General features: G+C 30.3%; 4 protein-coding genes across 4 annotated transcripts; 2 read left to right on the plus strand and 2 right to left on the minus strand.

Annotated features, from left to right (window-relative positions):
- Window positions 1-115: 115 nt before the first annotated feature.
- HELRODRAFT_190320 (hypothetical protein) lies at window positions 116-5,143 on the minus strand. Its single transcript, XM_009013461.1, has 10 exons — window positions 5,125-5,143; window positions 4,277-4,449; window positions 2,470-2,666; window positions 1,770-1,826; window positions 1,481-1,603; window positions 1,280-1,412; window positions 1,128-1,211; window positions 930-1,029; window positions 552-627; window positions 116-350 (listed from the first exon to the last, which is right to left on the minus strand). Exons 3-10 carry the CDS (start codon window positions 2,590-2,592, stop codon window positions 300-302), a joined length of 747 nt encoding a protein of 248 aa, XP_009011709.1. The 5' UTR covers window positions 2,593-2,666; window positions 4,277-4,449; window positions 5,125-5,143; the 3' UTR covers window positions 116-299.
- A 3,957-nt stretch (window positions 5,144-9,100) lies between these two features.
- Window positions 9,101-13,495, plus strand: HELRODRAFT_72963 (hypothetical protein; the record flags this gene model as incomplete). The annotated part of the gene is made up of 14 exons (XM_009013462.1): window positions 9,101-9,267; window positions 9,462-9,607; window positions 9,728-9,862; window positions 10,012-10,149; window positions 10,372-10,484; window positions 10,547-10,718; window positions 10,884-11,026; window positions 11,156-11,306; window positions 11,791-11,975; window positions 12,060-12,165; window positions 12,231-12,387; window positions 12,796-12,932; window positions 13,002-13,129; window positions 13,247-13,495. Coding segments are annotated over 14 exons (2,127 nt in total), but the record flags the coding sequence as incomplete, so codon positions are not given.
- A 1,170-nt stretch (window positions 13,496-14,665) lies between these two features.
- Window positions 14,666-18,021, minus strand: HELRODRAFT_73126 (hypothetical protein; the record flags this gene model as incomplete). The annotated part of the gene is made up of 6 exons (XM_009013463.1): window positions 14,666-14,998; window positions 15,206-15,437; window positions 15,796-15,969; window positions 16,049-16,142; window positions 16,634-16,720; window positions 17,826-18,021. 6 exons carry the CDS (start codon window positions 18,019-18,021, stop codon window positions 14,666-14,668), a joined length of 1,116 nt encoding a protein of 371 aa, XP_009011711.1.
- A 2,207-nt stretch (window positions 18,022-20,228) lies between these two features.
- On the plus strand, window positions 20,229-25,204 carry HELRODRAFT_167717 (hypothetical protein; the record flags this gene model as incomplete). Its single annotated transcript, XM_009013464.1, has 12 exons — window positions 20,229-20,286; window positions 21,303-21,446; window positions 21,561-21,745; window positions 21,847-21,940; window positions 22,307-22,396; window positions 22,610-22,824; window positions 22,973-23,022; window positions 23,327-23,441; window positions 23,511-23,621; window positions 23,829-23,955; window positions 24,255-24,498; window positions 25,033-25,204. 12 exons carry the CDS (start codon window positions 20,229-20,231, stop codon window positions 25,202-25,204), a joined length of 1,605 nt encoding a protein of 534 aa, XP_009011712.1.
- Window positions 25,205-26,791: the final 1,587 nt, after the last annotated feature.

Consider the following 26,791-nt stretch of genomic DNA (forward strand, 5'->3'; position numbering starts at 1 on the left):
TAAATTTTATTATGTATCTATTACAAATCACAAAACGTTAAACCCGATGACCCTATTCGTACTGCGCACTTAACTGGTTATGGATATCTCATGACAAAATGACATGACAACGTTACACGGTATTGCACATTTATTCTAATCAATAAATTGATCATGATGAATCTTGTTCTAACTAATCAAATCAAAGTTGAATTTTAATGAATGTAAGGTAATATTTAAATACGCTAAATTTGTAATTTATTTTTTGAAGAAACAATGATAACTTTTTAAAACAAAGTTCAAATCAAGAAAATGTTCATTTACTGATCTTTATAATGAATTGTTGACAGGTTTCGCAGAATGTCAGCAGCCTGGGTAAGGAGTATAACATAAACACAACTAACATTATTTAAGAAATGTGACAGTGTCATGTGCAGACACAAATTATCATATTAACACATCACTAATCAGCTACAAACACATTAGTGTACAGTCATTAAGTGTCATAATAGCATTTCAGTGTTATCAGATGATAAAAAATGCACTCTTCAAAAGCGACAACAAAAATTAACCTTCTCCGGTGTGAGATCTCTTTGTGCTTCAGCCAACATCTCATAACCGACCATGAATTTTTTCACTGTTGATGATCTGAAAACATATGGTTGCTATAGTGAAACAAAGTAGTATAAATAAAAATTTCAAATAATAAATAACGGCCAATTTTTTATCAATTTAATGGATAAAGAATTTAAACAATTCAAGAAAACTGACAAACCCTACAAGCCTTAAACAAAACTTGATAAATGTATCTTATTTAACTTGAAAGAACTAAATGAAATTTCACAAATAACACGAATTTACAACAAAGAAGAAAATGAACAACTGTTCATTCAAGTTTGTTTTCCTTGGCAAATGAGACACAATTGATGAAACGGCAGGCATGAAAGAACCTGAGCAATGGAGGTAGGAAGGTAGCGTGCAATTGCCAGTAAAAACATGCATCTTCACCGTCGTCATTTTTTTTATTCAGGTATTTTCCAGATGGTGCACCTGGAAATTGATGAAAATAAATGTTTCCTGGTTACTTTTTATAAAATACAACTTTATACGGAGACGTTTAGCTATAATTTAGGTAAACTCAAACTTGCCATGCCATCCCATGCTGTAGGGAAAAGATGTTTGAAAAAGATTGTCATACTTGCAAAGCAACTTTTTCAACATCGACGCCAAATCTGCAAGTAATTAAATAAAGTAACAGAACTGCTATTAAATAAATAAAGAGAAACAAAAATAGTTTAACCTTCAATTTCCTCATCATCCAAATTCTGTAATCTCAAGCAGTGCCTTTTCGGTATCAAATAAGTTTCGAATGGCCACACTGCCCAAAATGGTACCAAACAAGCCCACTTTTCAGACTCAACGACAACTCTAACCTTCGTGAGAAGCATTTTTAATGTTTTACAACAAATTTACATATTTTCAATATAAATTTAAGTTTTACCTGATAGTTTAATTCCCTCTTTGTGTAATCCATCAGCAGAATTCGCTTGTGCTTCTTAAAATACTCTTTCTGCATTTCATCTTTTTTGCTCGGTTCAGTTGGCAGAAAAGAACTTGCCCATATCTTGGAAAAATAAAATTACAAAATCTTTAATATTTTCATCTTTAAAAACATAATCATTAAAAAACTGATATAATTATAAATAAATCCAATATAATCATAAAAATTATAAAAAGTAATTAAATTAACACAAAAAAGAAGCAGAAACAAAGAAACAACATTAGTTCACCTGACAGTGAGGGTGTGGATTTGAACAACCCATAATTGCTCCTTTATTTTCAAAAACCTATTTTGAAATTATTACAAACCGTTGCAGAATATGGTTGATCTAACCACATGGATAAGATTTGCTGTCGTAAAGCAGTGGTGTGGTGTGGGAAAATGTAAAAGAAATATATGCAGGATTAACTACGATCTAGAAAAGGCAAAAAAATTGTACCTAACTTAAAGTGCTACTAATATATATACATAAATTATATATATATATGTTTATATATATATATATATATATATATATAGAGAGAGAGAGAGAGAGAGAGAGAGAGACATAGAAAACAGAAAATTGCTGTCGGCATTATGTGAAGTGTTTTTATTATAAAGCATTGGGTCGTGCAATGTCTACGTCTGAGTAAAAATGTTGCATAGCATCAAAATGTTTTTTCAGTAAGATCTAGAGGAAAATATTAAAAACTAAATTAAGAAATTATATTTTTAAAAATTAAAAATAAACGTTATATAATTGAAAAACGTCAATTCGATTATTAAGATCAGCCGCTTTTGAACCCCATTGGTCAAAATTCGATGTGTTCGATTAACCGGCTTCCACTGCATGTATCCTGCTGTATATGCAAACATAGTAAGAGAACAAAAGGCGTTCAATTTTGTTTGAGTAAATTAAAAGAGTATCTGTGACAACTGTAGATGTAAACCTGAATCCACTCATATTTTTGTTGCAGTTCCAGGCAAAGTTCAGCGAGTTTTTTGATAACTGCAGCAATCTCTGAACACGTCATAGTAGCCAAGGTGACGGTTGAATCAGGATGAAAGCACATAACGAAACACTTTCCCTCTGCGATTTCACATTTGAATAAGTCGTCATCTTGGAGAACTTTCTCTCTACATAACACTTTTGAATAAAAAAATGTTTTAAACAAATAAAACTGCATGAATTATTAAGTCATGAACATTTTAAAAATTAACAATGAGAACAAATATGATTGACAAATGTTATAACAGCAACAACTACAGAATATGAATTCTGATAAAAACTTTTCATATATTTTTCGGCTCTCACTCATTATTATGGTTCTCCAGTTTTCATGCATTATTGAAAGACAGGCCGATGAACAGATGTAACAAAAACATATTAATATATATGATTACATACACATCCCTTAAGAATGAGATCTAACAATAACATGAAAAAAATAAAATCGTCCATTTGTTAATTTTTATTGGTTTTTGCAACTTTTTAAAAATTTTTATACCTCTATTTTTATTTCTTTATTATTCATCTCTTAATTAGATTTTTCTAAAGTTCTGATTTTTCATTTTTGCACGATTTTTTTCCAATCCATTGTATATTTTGATTGATCAATTATTTGTTCGTATTCTTCCATAGTTTTTTTTGCCCTCTTATTTTATTAAGATGTATCGTGTTTTACATAAGTTTTTCATAGTAAAGTAATCTTTTAAGATTAATGCTACGTTTCATGCTGGCACCGATAGATCAAACTTGAAAATCCCTGTATCGTACGACGTGTAGATTTATGTTTCTGCACGGAGCGTGAATCATTGACAGTTGCTAGGTTCCGAGTCGCAACAGATCACAAAAACCATTTTTCATTTACTTCAAGTGCGAGTTAAAAAGGTTACAAACCTTGCAAACGTATTAGGAGTTTGTATTGTGTACGCTATGTATTGTATCTAGTGCAACAAATTCAGCGGATTTCCAACTCATATTATAAATGTTATGTGTCAAACTTAGCTGTCTATAAATCAGCGGATTTGGAAATTTGCGTTCCATAAGCACAATGTTTTAACATAGGTGTAATTATATGTACCAAGTACCAAGATGAGCAGCTAGAAATGACTGCGTTCCAAACGCTTACATTGAAAAATTCCGTCGTTTGCGTTATGCTTGGCAAATTACACATTGACGAAAATCAAAGCTTGATGAAATAAATTATTTGTTTTGATTTAAAATAGAAGATCTGCACCTGGTTACGTTTAGTTACAAAATAAATAAAGTCGCTAAAGAAGTGTGATTAAATTCATTGTAGTACAAAAATTCAAATCTAAATCAGACTGTGTCATGAAGGCAGCAATTTTTCAAATGATTTTCTGAGTCGCTACCGCACGGCGTATAATCAGTAGCACGTTGACGCTATTATCAATAACAAAAAAGGAAGACAGAAAAAGTTGAAAAGTGTAACGCCTTTATAATTCAAAGATTTGCAGTGCGTGTAGTTTGGCACATAGTGTAAACGACAAAAAACTTGCAAAGGAGGGACACAGAACGTAAAAACTTAAAAAAAAACGAAATAAGAAATAAATGAAATCCCCAAAAATCACTTCAAGATAAAATTAAAATAAATATATTAACATTCAGGTTCAACTGGTTTCATTGCGGGAAAATCATTTTCAAAAATAAATGTTCCATCATAAATGGGATTTGTCTACAAAAAAAATGAAATAAAGTTAATAACAACTTAATAATTATTTCCAAACACTTACAATTCCGTTTGGCCTTTTGCCGCCAGGTTTTAACGGGTTATCAAGACTAATGAGAGAGGATTTGGCGTCAGGTGTTTGCTGTTCAATGTGACCCTGCCAAGGCCTATTCATGCGGTGTGGGCAAACAAGCACCCACTCATCTGACAGGGGGTTGTATCTTCGGTGCTGGTAATCTAACAACATGAAGTTGAGTTATGCCAAAACTAAAGAACCATATTTTTCAAATGCATCGAAAATTCGACAAAAAAAAACAGAATTGTGCTGTAGTTTATCTGTAAGAAATTGAAAAACATTGAAAAGAAAATGGAAATGTACATTGGCAGTTAGCCATCAATTGCATGGTTTTACATTTAACAAAAAAAAGTGAATTTTGCCAAAGAAAAAAAATATTATATAAAAAATTGTGGTAAATTTAATTTAGTTAAAAAAAATGCTTAAACGAAGCAAACAAGTAATAAACAAATTTTAAATGATGGATATTTATTAGACCTAATTAAAAAAATGTTGCAGAAGCATTGTCATTGTTTCTGACTGAAAAAAAAAACAGAAAATTTCACATTTTGTGACATGGATGGTAGAAATTAGGGTGAGGTGAGCATTGTATACGAGAACTTTAAAGAAATGGTTTTCGAATAATAAAAATTGTGCGCATGACTGGTTTCCATATTTGATACTGGCTTAAATTTAAATGTTTAAAAATTAGACAAGCATTTGAGTTTAAAATAACAAAACTAAAAAAGACACATCAAAAACTATAGCAATGTTTGTAACATCTGAAGAATAAGAAATTAGGATTAGGGTGTAATAATGCACTGGTCAACTATTTTACATTAAAACGTTAACCACACCTGGTAGTGCTGATTCCATGTTCGAAATAAGAAACAATGTGTCCACTATCTGAGACAAGTTTAAAAATGAGCAAGCGTTCCAAATTTGGCTGTGACCTAAGTCTAAGGCATTTTATAATTTAACAATAAAAATCAATAATTAATGTTTATACTTCAACATTACATAGCATTAAAAACTGCCTCGGTTGATTTAAGATTTTTTTAGCACAATTCACTCATCAAAAGTTTATATAAGAACAAAAAATAAGTTTCCTCCAATGTTTGCTAATATGAATACTTAAAATAATAGTGCATAGAGTGTAGTTTCTCTGGATCTGGAAATGCCCAGAGTCAGCACTCACATGTATGAAATAATATTTGAAAAATCTTCCACAATTGCTCCTCACTTGTTAATGAAATTTGTAAATGATGTTTTTTATTGGAAACTTTATTCATTAACTGCTTATTTTTATTTGCATGTTATCATATTAATAGATAAACTATATGAAATGAATTTTTAAAAAGAATATAAAAATTACACACTCTTAAACTTAATTACTATAAATAAAAAGTAAAACAGCAAATATTTGTATTATAGTAAATATGCATGAAATCTTCAGTTTAAGCTTTCAATTATATTAAACACTATTTGAGACCAAAGTCCTCGTATTAAAAATGAGACTGTTCAAAGTCACTTGACTTTTTTGCAAACATTTCGATACACGTTAAGTCAATGAGTTTTTGAGTATGTTGAAACATTTTTTGTGTGTTCTTCTTTACATTTGTATGTATTATGGTTATGTCTACAATATCAAAGCTAGGTCTTAAAAAAATGTTTATTGTCAATTGATCAATTAAGCCTGATGAAATTCTTATTCTTAATGATGTATTCTAAAAGGACGGCTTTTAGATGATTTGATTGAATACATTATTATTTGTGTTCTTTAACATGAAGTCAGCATTTGATTATAAGAATGATGAGACACTATTTGATCATGTCAGCGTTGTTCTAACAGTTTTTATTTTTCTGGTGCTGTTAGAAATGAATTAGATATTTTCTTAGACTTAGTGGAATAAAATCCAATAAGTAGATGTCGTTTATAAATGTTCAAGCGTGGTCTTGTTTGGTTTAGTTTTGGGTTTTATTCTGTTTACATATTTTGTTATAAAATGAAAAATGTAAAAACTAAAAAGATAAAATAAAATCCTTTATCAGGTTTCTTAAACTTTTATTTCAAAAATAATTTATTTTATTTGCATTTTTATCTTTGATGACATCACAACTACTAATTCAAATAGTCATCCATAACTTTAGGTTTAAACTGAATTAAGTAAGTTTGTTTTCAATTTTCTTTAAAATATTATTAATAATAAACTTATTCGTCAAATTGATTTTGATTACTCATTACATTACTATTAATTAATAAGTATTACTACTAATTTTACATAGGCACTGATCAAATTCTAAACTAATTTTTAAAATGTAATGAAAAAATAACTGACAACTGTCGATAAAACTGAAACAGTAATTGAATAAAATATTAAATTTTTTATTAATATTATAATTAAAAAATAAAAATACATGAAAAATAAAAATAAAAAAAAAATTATTATTTTATTAATTTTAATTTAATGACATGGCACACTTACTCAAGCACTATCATGAACAAGACATCAGACGCTTGTCTCAAAACCTAAAATAAAAATTAATAAGCTAAGTATATAGCTATTATATTTTATTATTATCTAAATTTTATCAAATTTTATCAAATTTAAATTAGAGCCGGGTTAATGTAAACATTACTTAAATGTGAATTCGATTGGGACGGAATATTTAGTGTGATGTGCTATTCTATTCTATATGTATGGCCGGGATCCGGACTTATTTTGCTAAAGTGTTTTCGGGTCGAGGATGGTTAGAGACCAGCGACAAGACTAGGTTCAGAAGAGTCAACAACGCACAAACAGTCTGTGAATACATATAAACAACGCATCGCAGGAAGCACTTATAAGCAAATAAATTTTTTAAATATTCGAACCCAGTCACTGCACACACTGCGAAGCAGCAATAGACTGCCTTAACCACTAGGCCATCAAAATACTTGTTTATCTTAGTATTCATTTTTACAGAATTTTTTCAGCTTTGCGTTGGTGAATTGAAATTTTGGCTTTGTATATATATAAAATTGAAGCTTTATTTTTATTAACAAACATTTTATCAAAATATTTTGATAAAATGTTTGCTAATAAAAATAAAGCTTCAAATTACTAAGACAAATTGAAAAATTCGAATACAAGTTGATAAACACCAATAAATCGGGGGAATTTAATATATATATATATATATATAGATATATATAGATATATATATATATATATATATATATATATATATATATATATGATTAAGACTGTCAGAAATGCAATTATTGATGTTGCATATTTGACTGAGTGATAGACTTTTGTGATTAACGCGGAACATGGTGTGATTTTCATCAATAGTTCATGCAAATATATATATATATATATATATATATATATATATATATATATATATATATATATATATATGTATATATATATATATATATATTCTATATATATATTTTATATATATTATATATATATATATATTATATATATATATATTATATATATATCTATGCGTCTTTTAGCAATCTAGTAAAAAGTGTAATTGACCTTTATCAACGAACTGACGTTATATACATATATATATATATTATGATATGATATGATATGTTATGTTATGCCAGTAGGTTTTTGATATTATGTCAAGCAGTTTATATTGGGCTTCTCTTTTTATATTTTGACTTCATATTATTGTTACTTATCACAATAAAGGCACACATATATACCTACGTACATATATACACGCATATAATTTTAAATAGCATATATTTATAAACAACTAACGTTTGCTAAAATTGTTTTGATATGTTTTACAATTCAAAACTGTGTTTAAGTCATATTATAACTAGATGAAGAGATATATTTACCAGTAGAACAAAATATCGGCACATTATATGCATATGATCACAGTGAAATGTGAGGACATGTCAGGCAGGAAGCCTGGAGTCTCGCAACAGCTAACAGGGAAAATGCAATCGATTATGCAGCTTCTATCTATAATTATAGTAACGTAACGTACATATCATTACTGCTGCCTGCAAAATAGAAGAGTTTTCTTATTGTTTGCAAACATAGACTGCTAAAAACTATTATGTACACAAAGTGCTTATATATTATCATCGAACCTTTGCAAGAAAGTCCGTTGATTTTTTAAATCAAATAGATTATTGCCTGTTCATGTACGGTTTACTTTCATTTGTAGGCTTCACGTTAATTCAGTACACTCTGGGTTAGAATTTTTGCAATATTTTCTTAAAAGTTTCCTTAACAAGAAGCATGTTAAACATTTATTTGGCATTACAGTTATTGAATATTTTATTGGATAATTTCAATTAGAATTTTAATTTAAAATAATATATTACTAATTAATAGATTTACTTACAAATCTCGTTATTAATGCCCGCTATTTCTCTTAATGCTTCTACTAAAAAAAAAATTATTAGACTCGTTATGAGTTTATTTTTATGCTCAAAATTACACGTTATTTTAATGCCTTTAAAATGATTTTGACGTGTCGCCTCATTGTCATGAAAAAAGCAATAGGTTTTTAGATGATGCATCCTAATCATCCAGCATTTGAGGTTTAAAAAATTTCTTACAAAATTTTTGCAAATCGGATCTGTTATGATAGAAAATAACCGTTGATTTAAAATATCCAGAATAAATATTTGGTTAAAAAAACGTTTTTCAGCGTCGAATACAAATGATGTAAATAATTATTATTTTAATCTCGCTTACAAAGTAATAAATTAAATTATCATTAATTGAAACTATTAATCAAAATTTTTATTTGTTTAATATTCAATGAAATTGCAGCTAACGACTTTTTTTTATATTTGCAGGGCAGTATGAGTTGACAATAAAGCCAGCAAAAGCAGAATTTTTGGGCTCGTTGGGTTCGGGAGCGTCATTTTCATGCGAAGTTTGTGATCTTTCTGGGGATGGCGAGCTTGAAGGCAACATCATCATTCAATGGTTCAACAACCACAACAAGGAAATCACCAGTGATAAAGAGTAGAAAATTTTCGATCATATTGAAATTTTTCCAAACAATTTTGAAATTCATATTGCAAACATTTAGAAAAAATGCCCTTACTGTTCCGTTGTCTCTTCAATCCTTTCTTAAACTTTTTTACAATGTTGAAATATTTATTATATATTAAATTCATGATTATAAAATGATCAAAGATTTACAAATGAACACGCAGTGAGAGGGTGGTTGTTGCTAAAGATGGGACTAAGGCCAAGAAATTAGTGATAAGGAGAATAATTGAAAGTGATGCTGGCGATTATCGTTGTGCATTCCGCGTCGGTCATATCACAAATTCTAAAAGCATCAAGTTATCCGTTTTCAGTAAGCTAGACTTTTTTCTCTTTCACAATAAATCATTCGAATTTATGTTTTTTTTAATAAAATTTAATCAGAATTTTAATGGAAATATTTTGAGAAATTGTAATTTTAAAAATATAACAGAGGACATGTCCTTCGACCATGCTCCCAATCCTCAACATCCTCGCATTCACACGACAGCCATCATCGAATGTCAAGTTAGTGGAGTGCCTGCTCCCGAAGTTTCCTGGAGATTTAACGGGAAAAAAATTATTTACGGTTAATATTAGTAAAAAAACATTTAAAATGTTTTTTAAAATGTAAAAAAACATTTAAAATGTTTTTTTTTGTTTTTTAATCTGTCAAATATGATGGAAAAACTGTTTTTTCAAGCCATTCTTTCGAATATTAAAAATTTCAATTTTTAGGCGACAAGTACAAACAGTTAACTAAAGGTTTGCAAATAAAAAATATTTCCTTGGCTGATAATGGAAATTATACGTGCATAGCTGAAATATCAGACAGTGGAAGATACGATGAAAAGAGAATTACCGTCGTCGTGCATGGTTAGAATAAATTTACACAAACTCACTTAATTGTTTCTTACAGGTCCGTTGTTAATAACTAAAACTACATCATTTTATTTTTTCTCATCGGCATCTGATTAATTCAGTTCCTGTGTTCCCAAATTTTGTTGAAAATATGTAGATATTAATAACAATAATTCAATAATTGTAATTAACGTGAATTAATTTCCAATCTTTAATGAAAAACAATGCTTTCTGCAGTGCCGCCTGTAATGATTCATGGACCAGGGCATCAGAAAGGGATAGCTGGACACGAACTGTCATTGTATTGTAAAGCTGAAAGCGATCCCATGCCAAGTTATGAATTTTACAAAGTGCGTGTATTGTATTTATATTCTTTTTCCAATAATTAAATTAAAATTAAATTTAACGTCAGGGTAAAAATGAAAAATTGTTAACCTCTTCACCGTCGGACAGAATTCAAATCGACAGCCATCTCGGTAAGCTGACCTTCAAACCGTTAAAAAAAGATGACCATGGTATTTATAGGTGCAAAGCTTTAAACGACGTCGGTGAGGCATCTGCTAACGGCTCCTTGCATGTCTTAGGTCCGTTGTAAAATAATCATATGTAAAGATTCGATAAAGTATCGTTAATACAATAACCAAAATTATTATTAATACAAGTTCTAACGGTTGCAAATAGCTTGCTTGGTGATTAATGTCAAGTGTTTAATTTTATTTGTACAACGTTATTTTAAACGAACAACACAGTTGCGCCGCATATATATGAATTGAAGAATGTGACAGCACAAGAAGGTCAAGATGCAAAAATAACGTGCAAGAGTCACGGGGACCCAATGCCTTTTATGGAATTTCAAAAAGTTGGACACTCGCCATTTAAAAACGGGTCAAATGTCAGATTCGATTTTTTAATTGTTTCAAATGTCAAATTTATTTTTTAAATGTTTTATATATTTGGATCGTTTTAACTTCATCAAAGTTTTAACGGCGTAACCAAATTTTGCGTTAAAAATAAATTTAAGGATGGAGGAAGAATAACTGTGAGGCATCGGCCTGCAAACATTTTAGAAATAGAAATTAAGAAAGTTCAACCACACGATAGCTCTAACTACACTTGTCTGACCAAAAATTCAGCGGGAGAACACAATGCTACTAGTCACTTGACAGTCCACTGTTAGAAAACTAATTTACTAATTTTATTAACTTTACTAATTTATTAATTTTATCCTGCAACTGCATAATATAGAAAGTTTTCACATTTCAGAATGAATATTTTTTCGAAGTATACTAAAAAGTTTATTTATTTCCACTGCAACTTCTTTTTTGCTCTGTACTGACCGTTTCTATACAAAAGAGTCAAACAACGAATGAAATTTTACTATAAATTTGTTTGTCTACAATAATAATTACAAACTCTTGCACGATGAAAAACAAAGAAATGCCTTGGATGTATTAATAGATTGATCCAACCAATTTTAAATTTTTTACGTTTTTACTTGAAAATAAATTTTTGCTTTTGATATTCAAATTTTTTATGATTGTACATTTTAATCGTGTTTCATAAAAACTTCTACATTACATTAAAAGTTGTCATTTGAGAGAAAGATAAATTATTTTGTAAGCACTCAATCAAATTCAACATAAATCAATCAAATAGATCAACCAAAGTTTCCGAGTGACCACATAAGGCAAGTATTTAGTTGGTCCGGTAGATTGCATAATATAACTTGTAATGCCCATGGTAATCCTCATCCGACTTTTGAATGGTGGCATCTTGAAAGACTACTTACAAACAATGAAACTTTTAACATTTTTACTTCGGCCAGAAACAGTAGTTTACAAGTTTGTGAGCGTTGATACTTTCAATCATTATGTCAGTATTAATTTGTAATTTATTTTTACTAATTAAATTGAAAATTCAATCAGATTCGAGTAAGAGAAGCCGACCAAAGTTGGATATTTGGAGAATATATTTGTAGGGCAAAAAATAACAAAGGAAGTAAAGACATGAAAATTTTGCATTCCAGGGCTTGTAAGCGCTATTTACCTTTGATCACAACGATTCAGTGATAAAAGTAAACTTTTTGAACAAATCAGCTCTCCCAGACCCACCCTCCGATGCAAGCGTGAAGGAAAACACACCAAACCTCCTTATTATTAACGTTAAGCCTCCTTTCTCTGTAGGAGGCGTCAAACTTCTCGGCTATAGGATAGAATACAACAACAAAGTTACTGATTTCACGACCATGCGTATGTTATTTAATTTCAACTAAACTCTGATATGTTTATAAATTAGCCAATACATGTCAAAACTTATCCAAAATAATTTGCATTACATGTTTTATTTTGATTTGCAATATTATTGTTGCGTACACAAAATATTTGCAGTTAATTTTTTCTTATTTTTTTATTTCTTATTCCTAATATTTTCCAATTTTGAAATTGAATTAAATTAAGTAAAATGAAATTTAAATGTTTATTTTTTCAAACACAATTATATTTTAATACAGATGGAAACGTGTCGACAACTGGTTCCCAAGGTTGAAATTTGTTTCTATTTTCATTTTGACCTGAGATATGCTGAGTTACGTGTGGCTTGTAATTTGCCTTGCACGATGTATTTGGTAACTTAGCATAACATATTTGATAGGGTTTACGTAAGTTCAAATTTACTCTTAGGTGACGATTTGAAAATGGAAAATTTAAAACCTGCAACTCAATACCAATTCAAAGTACGTTCGAGGAACGAAGTTGGTGTAGGCAAATATCGCGAGTTGGTTGCAACGACTTTAAACATAAGTACTGTTTTATTTTTAAATTTTCATGTTTCTATTGTATCGGTGATTCTTGTTTCATTTTTTTTTACAGCAAAACCATATCCAATAAAACTCGTTTCGCCAAAACAAAGCAAGGACCCTTGGAGTTACAAAATTGTTTGGGAAAAACCGAAGACAGGAGGAAAGCCTATAAAAGAATATGAAATACGTTACAGAAGAGTAAGTTTTTACTTTATTCTTTCTTTTTAAAAAGTTTAAGCGGCACACAAATGAATAAATAAAAAATCATTTTTAATACATGAAATGCCTTTGACACTCACCAAAAATAAAAATTAGGTACGAATGAAACAAGATGGCATCTCTGAACCCTTAGAAAACTGGGTGTCTAAAACCAAAGACGAAAACGCATATAAACCATCTGTGGAGTATATTCTTTCCAATTTAAATCCTAAGACCAATTATCAACTGCAGATATTTGCTAAAACTGATATTGGTACATCAACTCAATCCGAAAAATTTATTTTTAAAACTGCTGCCGGTAAGTATATTACAAATTTTGAAATGATTTTAAAACGATTTCGTTGATTATATTTTTAAAAAGTATTTTGAATAATTACTTTTTCAGAATCACACAAGATGAGCTCACACCATGGAAATGCAAAATGTGTTCATAATCGCAGTTATTTAACAAGCAATTTATTAGCTCTGCTTATTTGTTACAAACTCATTTCACATCAAATTAAATGAAGAAATTAGTTTACCGCTGTAGAACAAAGTGTCACGTAACTACGGCGTGTAATTTTTAATCCATTATTTCTGTCCTTTGAAATCCACGATTACTGCATCGTAAAATTTTGCACAATCCTATTGAATAATTTCATTTTGAACCACATACATTATTTTCGAAAGGGCTATTGATGTTGTCCGTTCACTTTTTATGATTTATTATTGTAGACCTAAGTGTCGTTAACCAAAATAAGTTGGAAATAACAATTCAATACCGATCCCTTAGGGGTCTCCCATAAAGAAAATCGCGCGTTTAATGGTTTTGTAGAATCTTTTCTTGCAACATGCTAAATCTGTTATGCTCTTCAGAAAAATATTTTTTTTTACAACTGTAGAATAAAATTCATATTTTAGTGAAAACATTCTTTGCAATACCGATTTTTTATTGTTGATGTTAAAAAATGACGCAACAACGTTCATTGCCACAGCGTAAAAACGTTGAATCCTCTCTAGAAACGCAACACTCTTTGGCGCAAAGTTTTTAGTAAATATATTTTTTTGCTAAATATTTTTTTATTAAAAACAAACATAATCTCTGTGAAAACGTGTACTAATAACAAAAAGTTGAATGGTTTTCTATGTCTTTGTACATTTCGTTTTGAGACGACATACTTTTTACAGTTTTAAAAAAAGACTAGCAATAAATTTGTCCAGTTTAGATGAGTTGTTTACCGCTGTCAGATGTGTAAGTGATTTTTCATAAGTGTTCCGCTGGTCCGTTTGCAGTGGCTGATCCAAGTAGAAATGCATCGTATTAGAGGTCGTCAACTTAAAATTTTAAATCATTCTCCACCGAAATGGAAATTAGAAAAAATAGGTCACCACTTTAAAGTACCTTAATCCTTGACCTGAGGCATACTCAAGACTGCACGCATCTGTCAATGCAACACCCAAACTGCACATAGTCAGAAAATACATCACATTTTATTTGAAATTTATTAAAAAAAAAGCACAAATGAAATTTAAAATTTATTCAACAACAACTGGTGCAAATTCTCCGAGTTCACAATCAAAACTTAAATTGAATCGTTTTTGCAAATTGTTTTTGAATCTTAGTCCTTTTTGTTTCAGATGATCAGGGCAATCACTAACCTCCAAATTTTCAAAAAACTCACTCAAAGTTTTACTTAAAAAATTATCTTTAGAAATAATATCTACAAAAAAATCTTCGGGTATTTCTTTTATATGGTAGTGCAAAACATTGATGAATTTAAAATATAAATCAGGGTACTCCGTGATGGCATCAACACATTGACAAAGTACGCCGACTAATTTTTTCCACTGTTCAAACGCTTCATATGCCTGAAAACAAGCAAGAGTAAAAATTAATAAATAATTTCAGAGCAGGATTTTGAAAAGGTTTGGGCTCCTCTTAACAGAAGGACAACAAGAAGAATAAGGCAGAAAAAGGGCAAAACAATAACAGGCTATTGAAACAGTTGGCTAAAAGAGACAGTTAAACAGAATGAACAAATGATAATGAAACAAATGAATACATAAAAAATTTACCTGTCCCATAAGAAAGCAAACGAAACAAATCTGCAGTTCTCCAAGTAAACTTTCAGCACTTGATGTATATTTTAAAAGATATTTGATTTTGTGACTTTGGTCCATGTTGTATTTTGTGATTTCAGATGGAGAACCAACATGATTAATTTTTGGAATGTTTGAGAACTTTAATTCGGTGCCTGGAATAACATTCATCTGAGGCAATTTGGAGTTCATAAAATCTTCTTTTTCACTGTTCCTGATTTCATCTATGTATATTATGAAATTAAATTTTAAATTCAAATTTTTTTAATTATAAAAACCATGATTTCCAGCTGTACACTAGTCAAAACATATCTAACGTATATTCATTTGAAAAATCATTTACAAATTTAATACAATAAATGAAATGTAAAAAATGTAACCTAAGTTTGCATATTATTGTGAAGAATAAGCAATGAATATTTTACTGTTATTTAACGGAGTAGCAAATAGATTTCTCACAATTATATCATTTCAAAAGTATAATAATATTTCAATTACTACTAAAAGAATGTGAAGAACACAACTGAATTATATTCTATAAAATATCAACTTTGATTAAACTTAACAAACCCTTTGTTATTTTTTTACCATGACTCATGTCTTTGGCATTTTTCCTAGATTCAGTGGTGCTCGAGAGGGATTGAAACTGTGCCACAGATGACACCCTGTCTGATTCTGGGTTTATTCGATCAAGGACATCTTTAGATACAAAGTTAGTCAACGAAACCCATTTCCTGTGGCTAAAAAATTATGGAAAGCGAGATGATGATTGAAATTACAATCCTGATTATTAACAAACAAAAAAATAGCTGAACTTACTTGTCATAGGGATATGCACCAAGATATTTATCCAATTCCCTTCTGTTACATTTGTATCTTTCTATTGTTTCTGAGTCGTTCTCATCAACAAAGTCTTTAATTGTTATTAAAAAATTGTGCATAATACTATTTTAAGGGAGAAATGTGAAATAACAAAGAAACACAATAAAAATTGAGCTTGACAATAATTACAAAACTGAAGGCAAGATGAATAACTAGCTTAAATTTTGATTGGAAACAATAAAGATTAAAGACCATTGTTAACTGAAACAATTTTGTGAAAAAATTATGTGGCTTACATTTTCTATGCATGAACCTCAAAGGTAAATAGATTAGCTAAGTAAATATAACTAAAATAATATATGTGGAAAAATAGCATAAAAAATGAATGAGAAAAATAAATGCAAGCCTGTAGGGGTTTAAAAAATTTCAAGCCTTACTCAGATGTGAGTATGAAATATGTTTAACATGTAAAAACATATATTTATTTAAGAAACTTACCCAACCTCAGATGAATAACAATAATCATGATGTGATTATCCAATAAATGCAATCAAAAGCCTTAATTTGAAACATAAAATTTACCTTCTAAACCAGCGTCCCATTTTTTTATGAGAACTTCTGATTCATTAAAAAAGTGCATGATGCTTGTTCTTGGTGAAATCTTTCCATCTTTGTCAACAGAACTGAAAATAAGAATGTTTTTGTTGTCTTTTTTTAAAAAGGCTTTAGTTTTTTATATTGTCTTTTTATATTGTTATTTTGTATTTATATTGCCATAAAAGCTTTGTTTATTTAGGGGCTAAGCTGAACGCGAATGGAGGATGTTTGAGCGCTGTTACGACTAGAGTTCGTGTGAGATGGATGAAATTTAGGAAACTGGGTGGGGTATTGTGTGGAAAGAAATGGTCAGTGATGATGAAAGGAAGGGTATATAAAGCATGTGTGAGAGCAGCGATGGTATATGGTGGTGAAACTTGGGTGTTGAGGAGAGAGGAGAAAAGTGTACTGCAGAGAGCTGAAAGAGCTATGGTGAGGATGATGTGTGGGGTTAAAGTGAAGGATAGGAGTAGTATGTTGATGATGGGACTGAATGAGGACATTGTGACATTGATAAGGAGATCGAGATTGTGGTGGTATGGACATGTGTTGAGAAGGGATTAGGCAAGCGTTGGAGTTCGAGGTTGAAGGAGTGATAGGAAGGAGTTGCCGCAATTGGGATGGAGAGAGCAGGGGGAGAAGGACAGAGTGAAAGCGGGGTTGCGTGATACTGAGGCGAGTGAAAGATGGGAATGGTGTCGAGCGGTATTTCGGTTTCATCATAGGTAGCCAAACGGCAATCCCTGATCTCGGAAAAATGTCGTCTAAACGTGTGTTGTTGTTTGTTTGTATTGACATAACAGCAATAATAATATAATTTTGAATTTAGTAAAGTAGTAAGAATAGATATTTCAAAATGGAAAACATGTAAATAACCATCTACAAAAATTATTAAATAAAATTATAAGCAATACCTTTTGAAGTTTAATTTAATTCAAAAAATATAATTGACTTTAAATTAAATTGACTTCATTTTAATTTTGAATTTAAGTTATTAAAAGAAAAGGATAGATTAATAACTTAATTAGCATTAATTAAATATTAAATTAAACAGTGCATTGTCATTCTTCAAAATTTTCTAAGATCAAAAAATCATGATTTATTTTTATTATTAAAAATTAAAAGCAAAAATTTAGACAAAAAAGCAGTTTCATTTTAAAATAAATAATAATGATACAAACATGCCTATAGTAAATAAAGTGGAAGCCAGGAGGAATCATTTTGATCCCTTTGAACATTTCCCCAGTCTGCCAACTGTTGTAATCCAAACCGATCTCAGTGTTTGTTGGTACATCTAGCAATAGAACGATGCCTCCATTTTCGAATAACTGAACAGCTTGATCGTTGTCTAAATTGTACGAACTTCCTTCCATTTTAATTTAAAGAGAAAGTCTGACGACAATATATTGATATTTAAACTCAAACAGAAGATTCCAATTAGAACCGTTAGTGAAATTACCTGCACGAACATATATCCCACGAATATATATAGGAGGCAGGATGCCCACAAACCAAAGATAATGAAATTTTATACTCGCTGCCCCCGGTGTGATAGCTCGTGCAGTTACGCGATGGCCTGGTTCCATATATATAGATGATAACATTTTATAATATAATAAAATTCTATATATGTTCCTGGTTCGAATACTGTTAGTCAAAAACTCAAACTCTACCATATGCCACGCGTGAATGATGCGGTGCTTGTGCGTGCATTCATAACGTGTACGTGCGTCGTGTGCTGCGGAGAATTCGGTCTTTCTGGTACAAACAGCTTGAAGCGTTCATGAGGACTTGAAAGAGCGCTGTATAAACTTTACAGATTATTATTATTATTATTATTTTTTACTTAGAGTCATGTAACATTATATAATTGTAAGTTTTTAAATTATGCTGTAACATTAATGGCGTATCGATCTTTAAGGTTTTCTTTTTCTATGACTGTATCCATTATATACATTCACTTACAAAATTAAATTAGTTAGCTGGTTGGTTTGTTAGAACACCTTTAATCGCTATCTCCGCTATCGCTCTACTTAAATGAAAAAGTATCGCCGAAATAAATATAAATGATAAATGATATGCAGATTATAAAATTTTAAAAAAGAACTCAATTTATGAACACCTATAACAAACAAAAATTTTTTTACCATCTGAAACAATTAATGTATTTTCGGTTGTAGATTAATTTTTTTACTGATTTACAGATATTTGGTAACGTAAATGAAAAAAAAGTTTTTGCTCGATTTTATTGCTTTTGCCTCTGAGAGAGAGAGAGAGAGAGAGAGAGAGAGAGAGAGAGAGAGTGAGAGAGAGAGAAAGACAGAGAGACAGAGACAGACAGAGACAGACAGAGAGAAAGATGGAAACCACAGCAAAAATTAACATGCACATTTATTTTCGAGGTAATGTGAAGAATTTAGAAGAAATCACAGCAAGTTTGGCGTTAGTTAACTTCTTGTTTAATTTTTCTATTTTTCTATCGGTAGATCGTAAATCATTGTCAAGTTTCTTGAGTTCTAAGCCAAAATTTTTATTCATTCTAAGCATGAGAGAACTTTTAAACATGATCGAACAAAAACCTTTTTTCAGTTTTCCCATACCATCTTTGATGTTCGAGTTGATACGTTTTGTATGGTTTACTATCTACGGTTAGAAAAGCGAAAAATTAAACAGGAAATTAACTAACGCGGAACATGATTTTCATCAATAATTGCATTTATGACAGTCTAAATCCAATATATATATGTATATATATATATATATATATATATATATATATGTGTGTGTGTGTGTGTGTGTGTGTGTGTTTGTGTGTGTGTTTGTGTGTATGTGTTTGTGTTTTTGTATGTGTCTCTCTTGATGTATTTATTATTATATATATATATATATATATATATATATACATTTATGTGCATGTATGTATGTGTACGTGTGTATATAGTACAAAGAGGTATGCACTTCATGATGCATCGTATTCCAGCTCGGAAGAATTCTTGGTGAGCAGCATACGAAAACAAATATGTTTTGTTAGGCTTTTAGAAACTCTTCATTATAAAGTTTAAAGGGCGTACATAGCGCCATGAAACCACTGCAAAGTTTCAATAATTTTACGGAATAAACGAAATTTCGTTTGTTGTACAGTTTTAAAATGCATAACTACCTATTCTCAACCATTTTCAACTGAGGTTTGCTTTAAATATTGTTTTTGCTTTTGTTTGTTTTCATGTTGTTATTAATGTCTCCTTTTTTTTATTAATATTATTTTATTTTAAAGGTTTGTTTGTTTACCGTAATATAAATTATTGGTTAACGTTTTAAATTGATGGTCCAGACAAACGATACTTACAATTTGAATTTGACTAAATATTAGGAAGGCATTCGCATTTTATCTTTATCGTATAATAAACTATATGCTAAATTTTTGCATAACGTATTTAAAAATTAAAATTTTGATTGTAACAATAAGCTTAATTTCAATACTTAGTGAGAAATTAAATAGCGAAGCTAGTTGTTTTCCTTTTCATATCTAAATCGATTAAAAATTGAATTTTATTTGCGTTTCAATGAGGAGTCTGATCAAATGTCAGATAGGAGGAAGATATACAAGATTTCTACACATCATCAACGGTCTGCAGAAGGTTGTTCTGTGAGATTATTATTGTTATAAAATATAATAGAAACGCGATGACGCACAGCATCTATTTGTTATTGACCTGTTTGTAAGAACATTCCGTTCAATGTTATGCCATTGTTTACTGAGGCAATGTTTCAGGATTTTTTTTACAACAGACGACGATGATGCTCGAATAATAGATGTTTATCAGTTTTTGAAAGCATTATTTCTAACTAAAATTCTGTTATGACATACTTTTTGTTTACGCTTTTACTCGTTATTTGAAATATTCACTATATCTCTTTGTACACCACATTTGATTTTTTTCATTTTTTCAATTTTTTATTCCAAGTTAAACTCTTCTTAATGTTTTAAATTTTTCAATTGTTCTTTCTTCATTAATGAAACGAAACTACAATGATTGTCTGAATATAAAACGTTGTTTTGTTTATCTGACAAATGTTGTTCATTTAATAACAATAAACATTATCTAACGAATCAATTTTTCTATTAATTTTGTTAGTTTCTTTTATTTTTTATAACTTTTCTCATATTTATGTCAACTTCATAACGTGTATGTACTTGTACAGTCTTGTGTTTAAACAGAAACTTCCGTCTCAAGACATTACCGATTAGTCAAATACATTAGAAGCTGCTCAACAAACCACTGAAGTTTATTTAACACAATTCAGAACACATATAGTATATGTAGTAATATGTAATAATAGGAAGGGGCTTTTTCACCATAAAAGAAGAATCTATTAATGACGTATGAATCTCTATATAACAACGAATCATTTACGTTCGTTACTCGTTCCTCTGCTTGTATTTGAACCAGGTCACACGGCAGACGTCCCTCTCAAGTTTTCTCTTTTAAATGATTACATTTAAAAAATATATAGCTAGATACATTTTTCTGTCAGTATTCATGACTTCTAATTAGAAGAATGAGAAAAGGAAAAAATGTTGAAATTAATGAATGTTTTATAATTAAATATTTACTAAAATTATTTGAATCTTACAAAATTTAAAAAACAAAAGGTCCGAAGCACGGCGGAAATATTGAAGAGAAGTTGTACCCCGTGAAAAAACAACGAGCCGCGCAGAAATCAACAGCCTTAAATATTTTCATACCTTCCTCCTTGCTCTCATCGCCATCATCTTCGCCACTCTTGGCCCAAAAAAGTATTTATTGTGGATGGCTTGATTTAATATTTTGTTGATCACATCAGTCTGTTATTACATAAACATGCGTAACTGAAAACAACCAATTATTTTTTACACGATCAACTTATTCAGTGCCATCATCATCATCGTGCAAAATCTTTTGCAACGAGCCACTAAGCAAAAGTAAAAAATCGTTGGCAATAAAAGTGAAGAGCATCAAGCGGGAAACTCCTGTTAGCGACGTGGAGAGCAGATACGAGACCATCTCAAACCTGTCCACTTACAACGATGAAGACACTGACTCTTGTCTTTCCGAGGTCATTCGTCCTTGCCCTTGCAGTCATTCGTTACATGTTTATTTAAAATAACTAATTTTATTATTTGTATTTATTAATTTTTTAATTTATATAACGCACAGGATTGGTGGACTCCGATACTCAATGAAAAGTATTCAGCTGCTGCTGACGGCCAGAAACAGCAGAACAACACCCCTAACCCGTTCAAAACAAAATGTAGGAAACAATTTCTATTATTTCCAAACTATCTTCTGCTAATTGGTGGCAGAGTAATTTATGTAATCTGAATAGATACACAACAGTTACCGTAGAAAATTATAGTTGGCACGTCGTAGAAAACAAATGAAACATTCTGCTCACAAACGTTCATAGGAGACATTGATCCTATTTAATGCGCAAAATTCAATGCAATTATTTGAGATTGTAGTGTTCAATTTTATAAAAAAAATTAGTTTAACAACTATTATCACAAATAACATCTAGAAAAGGACAACGCACTTGGTAAAAGATTTTATAGTTTGAGATAAATTGTTATTAATAGATGTTGTTATTAATTGAAATGAATGAACGTGACGAACGCAGACGACATGCCCGTGCGTCCCCACACTTCGATGGAATTTACTAACACCAGCAAGATGGAGATGGACCGCGTGCCGTATAGAGCCGCTCAAGGTTTCATAGTTTGCATTTTTATTTGTTTAGCAACAGAAAATATATTTTGTCATAATTGTTATGAAAGGTTAAAGTACAATGACAAAGCAAAATAAGAACGAAATTTAAAAATTTATTATCTTTTGATCCAATTTGTTTGAAAAAGTTACATGGGAATAAAATAATATTTAATGTATATCTGAAAATAATTATAGAAACTTTTAACTTTGACAGATTCTCAGCAACTTGTCAAAAAACTTTCCAAATATTCACCGGCGGCAAATTATTTTGTGCATCCATTCATTGAAATTTCATCGTCTGTCAAAAAACCTGAAAAATGCAAGACTGTGAAGGAAAATATTCAAAAAAGCAGCTATTCATCAAGTCGTCCTTCCCTACATCATCAGCAGAAAGTGTCTGACAGGTTGAGGCAGGTTCCAACAAATCAGGTAATGTTCGTGGTCATTACATTATTGAATAATGATTAAAATGATAATGGCCACGAGAAATATTATCAACATTTTTTACAGTTAGATAAAACTAACCAACCAAACAAAACTGCGTTTAAGCTATTGGTATAATTATTTTCACTTACAGGTAGAAAAAAAGAGTGAGAACCTAGCAGTACCTGTTAAAGAAAAGCACAGGTAATCAAAATAATCGTAAAATTGTAACTTAAATGGCCAATATTTTTCATTTTGTAATATGACCATGTTCTCATAGAAATTATAATTTTTCACATAAAATAATTAAACTATGAGTGATTCCCTTAAGAATTAAAATACAGAACAATGTTTTGCAGTTCTCGAGATAATTCGTTGACGAAGAAAGGAAAGGCAAGAGTGATATATAACTTTGTGCCTCATCATCCAAAGTTTGTTTGGTTCACTAAAGTTTGGTTTGAAAACTAAGATTTTGCAAAATATAAATTTTTTTAAATTTTGTTTTCAGTGAGTTGGCCTTGAAAAAAGGTGAAATAGTTACTCTGATAAAAGAAATAAATAGAAATTGGTTCGAAGGTGAAATAAATGGTCAAGCTGGAATCTTCCCATCAAATTACGTTGATGTAAGTCGTTAGAAAAAGTTAACTGGCATTAAATTGACGTCAGTCAGTGTGTGGATGTTTTTCTTGAAGGTTATTTTCTCTTTGGACGAAGCCAAGCGAATGGCAAATGAGAGGGAAGGAATGGCCGTTGCAACCTACGATTTCATTGGCAGGCTTCCAATCGAACTCTCACTGCGCAAGGTTAGCACTCTTCTAAATTCTTCACATTACCTCAAAAATTAATGTGCATGTTAATTTTTACAAACAATTTCTGGTTGATACATTATATTTAAATAAATGTGGACTTTTAAGCTGTTGCCCCGCATGCATACGTCGTATAAGCCCCATACGTTACTTACGTACATAAGTTACACATGTTACATACATAACATATGTTGTTACATAAAGAACGACGAGGTGACACTGATAAGGAAAGTTGATGAGAATTGGTTTGAAGGCCGTTTAAGAGGCAGGCAAGGACTGTTTCCAGCATCATACGTTCAAGTCGTCAAGGACTTGTCCACCTCTTCTACTGGTTTGTACAACGAATCAATTTTCTGTGTTGTTTTAGTTGTACTAACAATTGCTCTACAAGTTGAAAGTTATTTAGTTGGAATTTTTTAATCCTTCGAGATATTACATCGGCAAATTATTTCAAGTTGTCTTTACCGCGAAAATATGACAGCAGCAGCGAGCAAAATGAAACTTCGTTAAGAACAAAGAAATCAAAATATATTCCAGTGTCTGTTGGAACCTTCGCAAATAACAAAATCGCTGTCAGCCATACAGGCAACCAACCAAAATTAAACAATGCATATGAAAACATTTATTTAGCAACGAATGATCACAAACAATCCGAGGAGGACATGAGGAAATTCAGGCCGGTGTGCTACAAGGGAACAATTTATACATCGTGTAACAATCGATCGTCACCTTCCATTCTTCATAAGAATTCAACGGAAAATATTTTCCACGATGAAAAAAGTTTTTCACAATATGATGGCAGCTTGTTTAACCCACCTTCAAAATCAAACATCGTTCGTTATGTGGATGAAATCAAAAACTGTTTCACCGAAAAGTTAGTTGATAACCACATAGATTTTGTTTTACTAATGAGTCAATTTGAAATATTTTCACTAAATCAATTTGAATTAATTGAGATGTCATGTTTTTGAAATATTTTAGCAACAGTGGGAATGTTTTTAATATTGAAATAAGATTATTCTTCTCAAAATATTCGTATAAAAATTATTACTTTCGAAATAATTTGGCTCATTTGTTTTTTATCTTTAGAATTTTAAAAAAGGCAATTATTTCTTAATAAACAGAACAGATCGTTGTTTATTGTTAAAATCACATTATCCAATATTTAAGCCATCGGATGTTGAACATTATACATGATGTGACGGAAACTATCTAATTTTATAAAATGTTAAGATTTGCCAAAAATTAAGTTCAACGAATCTTTACAATTTACAATTTACAATATTAAAATAATCATTTTAAAAACTGAAAGTTTTCGATAATAGAAGATTGTATAACGTTATTTTGCGTATACTACATTAAAATGTTCAACTCTTAAAAAAATGTTAACGAATGTTGCCGCCGGCAGGTGCGTGGCCTTGTACGATTACAAGCCACAGAACGAGGATGAGCTATCGCTGAGAACCGGCGACATCATAAGAATCGTCGAAAAGTGTGACGACGGTTGGTACGTGGGCGTCTGTGAGGCCAGCAACTTGTACGGCACCTTTCCTGGAAATTACGTCAAGATTATCGAATGATGGATAACCTGCATCGAGATCAAACTTTCACTTTCATAAATTTTTATATTTGTACCCACATTTAGTTTTCGCCTCACTTTTCTGAATACTTTGTATTGTTTGATAACATTGTTTTGAGCGTAACTAATCAGCGGGTTCGACCCGTATAGACTCAGGGTTCATGTTAACCAGCACGACCATTTCGCAGGCACCTCTAATACATATCTCAACATGGAGTCCAATCGCGTTTTATTTCAAATTTAGTGAATGTTTTTATCGATGATGTAAAAATTATTTCAATTTTTGGTGAAATCATGTCCATTGTTTTTTATTTATACAGCATCAAGTGTATAAACACTAACGTATATGCTTGTAATATATATATATATGTATATATATATATATATATATATATATATATATATATATATATAGTTATTATTTATTTATTTAATACATGTTTTTTCGTTTGATGTTTGTAAATTAAATTTGTCACCAATAATAATTTAAATATAGTTTTTCGAACTATATTCACATGACAAATATATATACATAATATATGCATACCCATACAAAATGTATTAAGTCGATTGCTGGTAGTTAAATAGTTTTATCAGACTCTTTGGTTAAGTTTTCTAGCTATCTTATTAAAACTTATTTTCGTAGTTTACTTATATAAAAAATTGAGTTTTAATCTGAACTATTTTATATATATATATATATATATGTGTGTGTGTGTGTGTGTGTGTGTGTGTGTGTGTGTGTGTGTGTGTGTGTGTATATAAGTTTAATAACGCTGTAATAGAGATCGATTTCAATAAAAAAATTCAAAAAAGGATTGCTACTACCACATTTTACTGGTATACATACAAATACACATACATATCTATTTTCGTAATTATTCATTAGTGCCAGCAAGCGATAGCGAATGAGAATTTTATTATTATGCAGAATAAAATGCATCAATGTTTAACGAGTAGTTGCTTCATTATCGCGCAAAAATCCAACGCATACATTTATCTGAAAATGGTAAAAACCCTTTTGATGTAATATAGAAAAACTTCTGATCAAACTTAAAAGGTAGGAAGATGAATGGGAAAATGAGCGAGAGAGAGTAAAGAAAAGAAAAAAACGCGAAATTAAACTTAGCAAGTGGCAATGCAAATATGTTACTTATATGTGAAAAAGTTTGTTATAAACCAGAGGTTATGCAATGCATAAATATAGGGCACCGGATCTGTATATAGTTAAACATTTTTTCTTTGAAATAGTGAAAAATGTATCGTATCCATGGATATATATATATATATATATATATATATATATATATATATTTACAATATTCTATAAATTCTACCGAATGTTTGGCGTTAATATGTTTGTAGTTCGTTTTTTCGATTTTTCTCACTAAAGTTTTTTGGTGAACGTTTAGTTTATTAAAATTCAAAATAAACTTATTTTTCGAATTCATGCTGCAAATAAGGCCATATTTCGATTCCGAATGAATCATCGTCAGTGCTCCTTGTTGTATATATAAGGAAATATTGACTTTGTCAAGATTAACTTTGACGTTGTAAAAATTAACTTTGGTGTTGTAAAATTGAACTT

Source organism: Helobdella robusta, assembly GCF_000326865.2.
Source record: "Helobdella robusta unplaced genomic scaffold HELROscaffold_12, whole genome shotgun sequence".
In the NCBI taxonomy this organism is placed as follows: domain Eukaryota; kingdom Metazoa; phylum Annelida; class Clitellata; order Rhynchobdellida; family Glossiphoniidae; genus Helobdella; species Helobdella robusta.